This window comes from Psittacula echo (assembly GCF_963264785.1).
Source record: "Psittacula echo genome assembly, chromosome: 10".
Classification (NCBI taxonomy): domain Eukaryota; kingdom Metazoa; phylum Chordata; class Aves; order Psittaciformes; family Psittacidae; genus Psittacula; species Psittacula echo.
The window spans coordinates 804671-815272 of record NC_137741.1 but is presented as its reverse complement, the minus strand read 5'-3'; the positions used below and the strand labels follow the sequence as shown (position 1 = coordinate 815272).

General features: G+C 57.3%; 1 protein-coding gene across 1 annotated transcript in view; it reads left to right on the top strand.

The window, feature by feature from the left end:
* The first annotated feature begins 755 nt into the window (after window positions 1–755).
* The window catches only part of RBPMS2 (RNA binding protein, mRNA processing factor 2), a 28944-nt gene continuing 19097 nt past the window's right edge, over window positions 756–10602 (top strand). The window contains exon 1 of the mRNA XM_080626632.1: window positions 756–1053. Coding sequence (XP_080482758.1) covers window positions 994–1053 — 60 coding nt within the window. The 5' untranslated portion in view covers window positions 756–993. The remainder of the gene's footprint in view (window positions 1054–10602) is intronic.

Here is a 10602-nt window from a genome sequence, read left to right as displayed (position 1 = left end):
CGGTGGGGATCTCTGTTCAGGAGCTGGGAGCCCAACCCCATGCCCATTTTCCTGCTTGCTTTGTTAGGATGAGACTGGTGAGGCACCGATGTAGGGAGGGAGAAGGGCAGGAAGATGAACGTGCCTCAGCCCTCCTTATCTTCCCAGCCTGAGAGCAAGGCTATGATCGTGGCACCCACCGGCTGTCTGCGGGGATGTGGGGCAGCTCTGGCAAGAGGAATTGGGCTGCTGTCCCCAGGGAGTCAGGCGCTGCTGTTCCAGGGGATTTGGGGCTGCTCTCCCGGGGTCTCAGCGCCACATCCTGGGGGATGCAGGGCCGCTGTCCCGGGGTTACGGGACCCGTGTCCCGAGCTCCTGAGGCTGCTGCTCCCGGGGCTCGGGGCTTTCCTCAGGGGGTCACAGAGGGGCCGTCTCCGGGCGCTCGGACCCCCGCGGGGTTCAGCCACATCCCCCCGCCCCGGGCGTGCCTGGGGGGAGCCGCCCGGCCGCGCTGCGGGCGGAGGCGCGGGCGGGCCCTTTAAGAAAGTCGAAGCCCAAAAGTTCATCAAAGTTGAGAAAGTTTTCGTAGCAAGGGGGGAGGACAAAAATCATTAAAATAACTCGCTCCCAACAAGAGGAGAGCAGCGGCGCCGCTCCCCCGGGGCCGGGCCGGGCCGGGATTGGCGGCGGGAGGCCCGGGGGCGGCCCCCGCGGGCGGGGCTGGGGCGGGCGGGTCCCGGCCCCGCTGCTCGGTGCTCGGCGGCGGCGGCACCGGGAGCAGCGGCGGCGGCGGCGGCTGGGGCGCGTCGGCCCCGCAGCTGCGGCTCGTTGCGCTCCGCTCGGCCCCGCTACCCCCGGCCCGGCCCTTAAAGGCAGCGAGGTCCTGGGACGCCGCATGTGAGCCAGGAGGGCAGCGTCGTCCCGCACCGCCCCTGCGCACCGGCACCGCACCGGAGCCCCAAAGCAGCCGGCACCACCCCCGCCCCGTTCGCCCCTGTATCCCGGCACCTCACCATGAGCAACCTCAACAAGGACACCGAGCACACCAACGGCAGCGGCAACGTCGAAGAAGAGGTGAGAACCGAGGACGAGCCATGGCGGGGCTGGAGCGACGGGGCGTCGGGCTGGAGGACCTGGGGTAGAGCACGGCGGCATCGCGGAATTGAGGATGAGGCACCAGGGATGCGGCATCGCGGCGTCGGGGAGCTGGGTCCGGAGCACAGCGCCGTGCTCGGGGAACCGCGAACACGGCGTCGGAGCTGCAGCCCTGGGTCGTTGGGGTGCAAAGAAGGGATGCTGGGGCTGCCCCGAGCTGGGGTACAGAGCGTCGGGGCCTGGGGCTGGAGCAGCTCTTTGGGCTGGCGCCCCTGGGCCATCCCGGGGAGGCAGCAGGGATTGGGAGCCCCCTCCTCAGCCCTGTGTCCCTGTACCCCCCCCGGGGCAGAGGATTGGAAGGTACCTGCTCCCTCCAGCCTGTGCCCATGGGCAAAGTATTCTGTCCCCAAGTCCCTGTGGCTGGAGGGCACTAGGCTCTGGCACCCAGGCACTGCTCTGCCCATGTGGGTACACTTGGACCATGGTGGTGGAGATCTTGCTTAGCTCCCTTTTGGAAGCCTGATTGGGGCTGGAGGGCTGTGAGCTGCCCTGCCAACAGTCCCCTTCCCTTAGATGGCTATTGCAAGCTGGAGCCTGGCTGCTGCTGGACTCTGTGCTGGGAGGGCTTGCAAGGGTCTCTTGTCCCTAGCACTTATGCCAAAGCTGAGCTTGCAGCCCTGCACGTTTGCTCTCTGGCTGTCTTGCAGTGATGTTGGTAGCATCACTGCAAGCATGGTGGCTCTCTCATTGCGTCCCTCCAGCAGGCGCTGGTGCAGTGGGTCACCCGCTGCCATCTATCTTGGAGAGGGTGCTGGAAAATGCTGCTCTCGGCAGCGTTTTGCTGCAGTCCTCACGCCCGGGGAGGTGCCGTGTCCCCTCCCCTCGCTGGCTCCAGCGCGCCGTGCGCTCGCACCGCCGCAACATGGCGCCTGGTTTGCTCCACCACCCACCGGGGCCACACGGTCCTCGTGCACCAGCTGTCCTGGGGCCATTGCACCCACTGGTCTCCAACCCGGCATGGGGGGATGTGGGTAATGGGGTGGAATGGATTGGCAGGTGGTGGCCGTAGCATTTCTCCACCCTGCGTGGAGCAAGGCTTAGGTGATGTGATGCTGGTGACATGTCCCAGCTTCACTGGGTGGCTCTGGTGTGGATGGGGATAGACCGAGCACCGGAGACCGTGTGCTGCTTCCTTGGTATTGGAGGCTCGGATCCGGGGGTTCTGTGCGCTCTGCACACATGTGCTTGGGACAGCGTGGCTCCTTGATCCAATTATTCACTGGCCTGCGAAGCTCCCTGAGGTCAATGCTGCTTGTTGCATCCCAATGGCGTTGCTCCAGCTGGCCTGGTGCCCCTCTGGTGCTGGCTGGGTAAGCTCTTGGTGCTGGCCTGTTCCCTGCTGCTGGGTGGTGGTTTGACAAAGCGGGTGATGGAAGCCATTGTGTTTTGGGAGCCTGGAAATCCCAGCCCTTTGGGGAGGCCAAGTCCTCTCTGGAGTGATGCTTAGTGGCTAGAAAACAGAGTTAAAGGCTACGTGCCTTGGGAATAGGGCAGCAGTTGAACAGAAGCAGTCCCTGTTCTCTGTCGTTTCACCTCTGGGTGTGTGCTGGAGAACGGTTCCATCCACCCTGCTAGATGGTCTGCAGCTTCATTGGGTGCTGCACCCAGGGGTGCAGCAAAGGACTGGCCACCATAGAGGTGGCTGAGGATGCTTGGGAGGTGGTGGGCTGGGACTAATGGGGGTGTCGCCATCCCTGGTGGGGTTGCTGTTGGGAAGGACTCTCTCTGCCAGGATCCATCACAAATAATGTTGTGGGTGATGAGCTGCTGGTTGGGCTCTGTGGTGGCTGCCCTGAGCCTGTGGGAGCCCTCAGAGCATTTGTTTTCGCTGTACATCCTCCTGGCTGACCGGGAGCCATTCCTCACCACAGAAGCAGCTAATGGTGGCAGAAGGAGTGACTTTGTGTTCATGGTCCTGGTGTGGTCTGAGGGGCTTAATTCCAGATGCCGCCCAAATTCTTGCCCAGAGCTCCCTTGATACAGAGTGATAAATATACTTAGTGCAAAGTGGAATCTTTCAGCCCTAGCGTACGCAGGAGGTGTGCTGGGATATCTTCCCGTACTGTGTGGATAACGCAGCCAGATCCTGGTGCTGCAGCCACTCCTCCACTCCCCCCCTCCATGAGCCTCCCTTGCCACATCCCTGAGCGTTTGCAGAAGGGCACCATGCACCCCAGATATGGTGTGGGGCGAAGCTCCCAAATTCAGCCTTTCCCTTTATCTTATCTGCAAGCCCCTGGATCTCGCAGCCGCTTCCTGCCCGGTGACATGCGGAGGACAGGAATGCCTCTTGCTCCTCTCGAGGTCGTTAACGGGAATGTTAAACAAACAGGGCCTAATGGCAGTCCCTGCTGTTCCTCACCAGACACCTCCCCAAGCTCAATCCCTCCCCACTCGCTGCTATCTTCTGTTTAGTTTTCCAGGCAGCCGCCAATCTGTGTGACAGCACTCCTGAGGGGCCGTGCGAGGCAGGAGCTGCCTGGGTGCTGCACACCCCTGCTGCAGGCAGAGCGCTCTCCAGCCTCCGAAAGACCTTCATTGCTCTCCATGGACACTGTGTTGTGTTTGTGGCTGCGTTGTGTTAAGGACCCCGTGCATTCCCCCTGCTGTTTCTGATGTCTGATGTAAAAGTGTTGCTTCTACTCTGGAAGTTCATCCTTACTTTCCCAGGAGGTCACTGGACAGTTCTGGGTTCATTGGGAGCAGGGGAAATCTGGAACTGGTTGTCTAGATGCCCAATGCAGGCGGCTGAAGTCTGTGGTTATCCCACATGCCCCCTTGGCCGGGCTCAAGGACCTGCTTGCAAGTCCATCGGTGATGGCTGCTGCTATCATGGTAGGTTGGACTTCATGGACTGCTGAATGTGGAAAGCATCAAATGTAAGATGAGGACCAGGAGAAACTACCTGCTAGGAAAGGATCATCTTCCCTTTTGGTCCACAGCAAGGCTGCAGCATTACCTGTTAAAGATGCCCTGGTAGGGGAAGCAGGAGGCTCTTGGCTCCTAGGGAGACTCTGAAGTAGTGAGCGTTTCATCCCTGGCCTTTTGTAGCTGTTGCACAATGGGGCTGCCAGAACCACATGGGAATGCCAGTGGTGAGCAGCCTGTGTTACGTGCTGGATGTCTGTAGCACTTCCTGGACTGGTGCCAGGCATCTCTTGATTTCTGTAATCTCTGCTTGAGTGGACCTGGATACCTCTTGCATGCATGGTTTCTAGCTCTCTGACTTGAAACAAATAAGGTTAATATTTCTGAAGCCAAATGACTCTGTGATGCTGCTCTTTGCTACAAAGAACTTGAGGGTGTAGTAGTTGTGCTCAGCGCTTGCTAATCGTCTTGTATTTGGTCTGGCTGAAGCAGGATGGTGCTTCAGAGCTGTTTTCGTGCATCGTAAAAGTCCTCTCAATGTTAGATGCAGCTTTCTATTAGTGACAGATTGTTGGCTGAGCAAAGACCCTGAAGTCACCATGCACACAGAGGTTCTGGGAACTGGTGTGTTCCCAGACCTCCTCTTGGTGTATCAATGATTGCTCTTACTGGGGGAGAGTTGTGGGAATCTCCCTGTTATCTCCTCATGTCCAGGACAATGTAAATATGCCTCTGTAAATACCCTGTAAAGAAGCTTATTTCTCTGTTCTTGCTCCTTCAAATCTAAGTTTTAGACACAAGTCTAAGTTATTTTGAGCATCAATACCCCAGCTGGACCCTGTGATGCGGTAACTGCTCTTCCTCCTGCTACCTGGCTGCGTAGCTGGTCTGGTAAATGAGACCCAGCTTCAGAAATGCTTGGAGATGTCTGGAAGAGAGCTAAGAGTGGTTTAGGCTTTGCTGTGCTTCCTCATGCCTCTGCTAGAGGAACTGATAGTGTAGAAGGTCCAGTATGATTCTTGCTGGAACTGGTACAGAGGACTTCTGGAGCCAAAAGATCCCTTAGGCTTGCTGGTCTTGGACATGCCAAGTCATGAAAACTTTGCTGCTTGGATCATGGACCAATGCTTCTGCCTGTCCTGGACCTCTGAGGGCCTCAAGTAAAGGCTTTAGCTTGAAGTCTCACCAGGGCATGAGTGTGGAAGTGAGGTGGTCAGCATCTCATGCAGTGGTGAGCACCTTCTCTTCAGGAGTACCAGGCACTGGCTGGGACTCAGTAGCCTTCTCAGTAGACTTCTCTGCAGTCTCGTGTGACAGAGGCTGTAAATGGAAAGGATTCATTTGTGCTTTAAAAGACGTGTGTGCCATGTGGAATGGCTGAAACCAAATTCCTCCTGCGTTCCCAGTGCTGTGAATCTGGACCTGGTGTGGAGCAGGGTGGTGGGACTCAGCCCCAGCACTGGAGCTGCTGAGCCAGGGCCATGCTGAAGGTGTGTCGGTGTAGCTGTGATCCTGAGCTAGCCCAGCATGTCTGAGGAGGAGGTCATGACATGGTTGAGATGCTGCTTGTCCCCAAGGCCTGCTCTTCTCCTCATTTCACCCCAGCAAAGGGGTGTTGTGGTGCTTTGGATGACGGCTGGAGGGCAGTGCATGTAGAGCTAGAGGCTTATGCAAAGTCTGGGCTTTTCTTGGTGTGTCTGAGGTGGCAAGGCTTCCTTTGGCCCCAGGGCTCACCTGCTGGCTCTTGCTTGGAGATGGGAGCAGGGATAGTGCTGAGGCTTGCTCTGTCCAGATGTCTAGTGAGCATCGTCTCCTGCATGTAGTCCTGTGGACAGGGACAAGATGTTGACCTCTGCTGTGCGCTCCATGGGAAGGAACAGTCTGGAGCCCAACTGGCCAGTTGTCCTGTGCTAGGGCAAGGTGACCAAGCAGAGATAAGAGATCCTGCTTCCATCCATCTGAGTGGCCGCTGAGGTGTGCTTTTCTAGAGGACAGTTGCTTGGGACCGTATGTGCTGGCCTTGCACATTGCTCCCCTTGGTCACTGCGCCCAAGCTTACCTGGCTACAGGCTGTGGTTGCTGGAAACCCAAGGACCCAGGAGGGCAGTCTTACCTGTTGAGGAGAATCTGCAGTCCTCCTGCATAGCCCAGAGAGGCTATGAAGATGTTGCATCTCCTAGTTTGGTGTGGTACATTCAATTCTGTGCTGCAGAGGATGTGATGATTGGGTCTTGGTACATGGCTGCGTGTCAGAAGCTCTTGACCTGGGATGTGTGTTGGTCCCATCTGCTTTCAATAGCAGGAGGCCAGTGTCTGTCTGAAAGTGTGACTTCCCCGGGCCACCTGTAGCAGTGGCTTGAAGTGCAGAACAAGCTGTGGACTTGGAGAGAGCACCGATCTCCTTTGGGAGGTACTGGAGGAGGGAAGGAAGCTTCACTTCCCAGGATTTCTCTGCCCGCAGTGGGATGGCAGTGTGGAGCTGGCTGGGATGTGACTTGTTCCTTGTGGGCACCTTAAAGCTTGGGCTGTGGGTTGTATCCATTCTTGCTGTGTGCTCTACCCTACTCCCCAGGCTCTCCTTCTGGGCTCAGGATCTTGCCTCTGTGTTGTATGGAATGGTGTCTGCTTGGGATCTGTGGGGAAATTGGGTCATGATGCTGGTTGGGATTGGCATTCCTGGCCCATATTTGGATAGCACAGGGCCACTGGGCAGTGGAGAGGGCTGTCTTGCCAAGAACTGTACTGATGCAATGGTGGCTTAGTCCTGTGAGTGCTGCTTGTCCTACTGGTGTCCCCAAAGGTCTCCCTGTGATGGGGGTGCCACTCCAATAACCACTGTCAACAGCAGAGAGCCACTGTGAGCTTTCAGCTTGCTGTCACTTGGCTTTTGTGAGAGGCTTGCTGTTGGGCTGTGGGGGCACCAAGCATGCTCCCTGAGGCTGGGGCAGCTATCGGTGTGCTGCCCCAAATCAGGTTGGTTTAAGGAGATATTTGAGTGCGTTTGTGGGCAGAGGAGGCACAGGACTGAAAAGTGCTCAGGAATCACCTTGTGGGAAGGCGAAGCAGGCAGATCTACTTGCTTAAGAGGTGAGAATGTACCTTGTGAGGGTCCTGCATCCATACCGATGTGTTCTTCTCTGGGAGGAGGCCAGCAGGAACTTGGCTCACCTCTGTGTCTCCTGGCAGAAGAGCAAATGCCAGGAGCTGGTCTGCAGCAGGTTTACCTGGTATGAGAGCTTCCCCTCTGGGTAGGGTCCGTGGCTCCAGCTGATGGTGAAAGGGATCTGTAGATCCCTGAACATCGGAGGGTAGCACACGTGTTGCTGGGTCTCTGAAGCCAGGGGCTTAGTGCCATGGGTTGGACAGCATGTGTGTGGATGTGAGCATCCCTCAGCATATTGGCTATGATACCTGTGCGCATTCTCCTCTAGCTTAGCAGATCTCTTGGCAAGGTGGAAGGCCACAATGGCATCCTGAGGATTCTCAACCAGCATCTCCCTGAGCTGAGGAGCTGGCCTTTGGGACAGTAATTCCTTGGGAGTTGTGGAGCTGACCTCCACAAATGATTCAACAGCTTTGAACCCATGCGTGGGTGCCACCCATTCCATGGGATCCTGCAGCGATGCAGGGGATGGCACTCGATGGGAGGGCAGAGCTGCTCTAGCAGCACTTCCTCTGCGAGGGCCATGCACTATTCTTGGGTTCTGCCTCATTGTGCCCAGGGTTATCGGCTCGCATGTGCTTCCTGCTCCCCAGGCAGGGCTTGTGCCTCTCTCTGCTTCCCCCTTGCTCCAAATGCCTTCCTACCCTGACCGCAGGGGTTGCTGAGCCCTGCTGGCACCCTCCCTGCCTGGCATGGGGAAGAGCTGTGCTGGGATGGGCTGATCCAGCTATAAGTGGTGACACATGTGAAATGCCCCCACCTCAGGGGGTAAACTGCTTGTGCACTTGTGGTGAGCCTGTCTTCCTCCCCTCTGGGTGAGCAGGATGTGGGTCCTGGGGTGCCTTATATACAAAAGGCTGATTTGGGAGGGAAATGCCTCCTTGCTTCAAGTGCTGGGGATGATTTAAGGCCCTCTTTGCCCTCTGGGGAAGGGTGAACACCTTTCTGGTGTGTGTGGGTTGCTGTGTTGGTGCTTGGGGCTTACTGGCTGGAGCAGCTCCTGGTCTGGTCCTGTGCTGGGACTCAGGGCTACTGGCCTGTGAGGTGCCTGAGGACACAGGATTGAGGATACAGTGCTGGAATTGCAAGTGGGCAGACAGCTCCTGCAGCCTCTCTGCTATTGAGTACTGCTGGGGGGTTGGAAATGGAGGCATGGAGCAGTGACGGAGCCTGTTAGCAAGCCTCTTCTCCTTGAGAAGCACAATTCATGGCACTGGGGCTGCCCTGCTCTCCTGCCGGGCTGTCCCTAGCACAGACCAGCCATCTCTCTGCCCCAGCTTCCTCTCTGCTGGGATTCCTGGGCAGTTCCATGTGCTGATGTGCAAACCTGCCCAGGACAGGAACCCTGCAGCCCCTTGTCCATATGGGCAGTGAGAGGAGGGCACTGTCCTGTTTCTAAGCCCTGTGGCTGGCTCCTGGGCGCTGCCCTCCCTGCAGCCCTGTCCTGCCAGCTCGCCTCACTGCCTTTTGCCTCTGTGCCTTATAAGTCCTGGCTCCTGGGGCAGCCTCGCTGCATTCCAGCGGCCTTGCGTCAAGTGGCCTGGGCTGCGTTTCCCGCTGCAGCTCTGCTGGTGGCCCCGGGTGCCACTGGGCACACACCAGTGTGATGCTCTCCCAGGGGAAGAGCGGCAGCCCATGTGCTGAGCACCTCGAGGACTGCCTTTGGGATGCTGTGGCTGAGCTTGTCCCTGGAAGGCGCGGGGGCTCCCTGTGGCTGCTGGCACAGGGAGAAGCCTCAGTGGATGTATTGGTGTGAAGGAGAGGGAGATGGCTTGTGTCCAGGAAAAATGGCATGTAGCTGTGGGTGGCTTCCTGGAGCAGGGGGTGTCCAGTGGTGCAGTGCAGATGAGGCACTAGAGCATGTTCCTGCTGTAGTTGTTCTTGGACGTCTCCTAACTGCTGGTGATAAAGGCTTGTGTGCTCCAGGTGGTGTGAGCGTGGCCCCAGGACCAGGCTGGTTTTGTGATGCAGGAGAGGCCACAGCTATGGAAAACCAGGGCTGATCCTGCAGGAGGGGAGGGTCAGCTTTGTTGGCTTCTGGGATGATTTAGAGCAGTCTCTCAATAGAAGCACAGCACTGGAGATGCACCAGAGCCACCTCGCTGGAGGTGGGTTCTCATGCCTTCACGTGTAATGTTTCTCACATAGCTTGACCCTTGCTGGGCCCTGGAGCAGTGCCTGGCTCTTCTTGGGACCCTTTCAAGAGCTCTTCTTTTAAAGCAGACATGGCTGGGAGATGTGGATGTTGTAAGACCCATGCTGGTGTCCTGGCATTGCTGGAGCTCTGGTAGGAAGAGGCAGGTGTTTCTGCTTGGGTTCTTAAAAGCTTTGGTGTTAAGTACTTGGCTATGCTCGCAATAGATTTGTCTCTTCTGTGAGACGCAGCTGTGTGAGTGCTTCAGAGCCACTTGAGCACTAACTGGGTTTGTCCTTGTCCCTCCCTCCATCCTGTGTGGGAAGCTATGCTGGGATCCTCCCTCTCAAAGAGATGGCCTAGATGGTCTTGTTCCTCCTGGCACAAGTCCTGTTTTCCATGGCTCTCCTCCATCCCTGCCAGGTGCTTGGGATGGGGAGATCCCCAGAGGGGGCAGGATGGGGAAAAGGAAGTGTTCTGTGCAGGGCCTGCAGCAGTGTGACCCCGCAGGGCTGTCTGGTATGTGAGCTGCTCCCTGCCCCGCTTCCCTCCTGTCCGTGTGTCCTGTTCGGATCAGGCATCCTGGGCAAGACGGGGTTGCTCCTGCCTGGTATCTCGAGTGGCTGTTACCACTGGAGTCTAAGAACGAGGCATTCCTGGAGATGTGCATCTGCTGTATCTTCTCCAGGCTCCTGCTGAACATACAGTTTGGCCCAGGCAGCTCCAGAGCTTGCTCGGGATGGATTTTCTTATTCTCCTGTGGCTTTTCCAGCTGCTCTGGGGAGGCTGAACCTGCTGGTTGGTGGCAGGGTGTTGAAGCAGGGAAAATTTATTTAAGCAGAAGCCTACCCTGTCATTGTGTGTTGAGTGCAAGGGCTTGGTTGGTCCCAGTGGCCTCTCAAAGCCTGCAGGACTGCAGAGGAGTCCTGGAGAGTCCCAGTTGAGCTAATCCATTGGGAGATGCTTGCTCAGACCCTGTTGCCCTCATCTACAGTTTCCTCTTTCCAGAGCAGGGGGAGGAGGTTGGACCAGGCTTGGCAACAATGCAGGGGATGCTCAGACTGGCAAGTTGCCTCCTGCTTTTCTCCTGTGGGATAACCCAGATCTCCTTGCTTTCTGATTGCTGCTGATCCCATGTTTACAACTTGTCTTGGAAGTGATCTCCCTCTGGTTCACCTCACTCTGTCCTCAGATCTCACCAGCCTCACCCTCCCTTCCCTGGGTACCTTGGTCTCACTTTCCCCTTACCCATTTCTAGACCGCTTATGAATGTGGGTGAATGGATATGAATTGCAGAGATCTC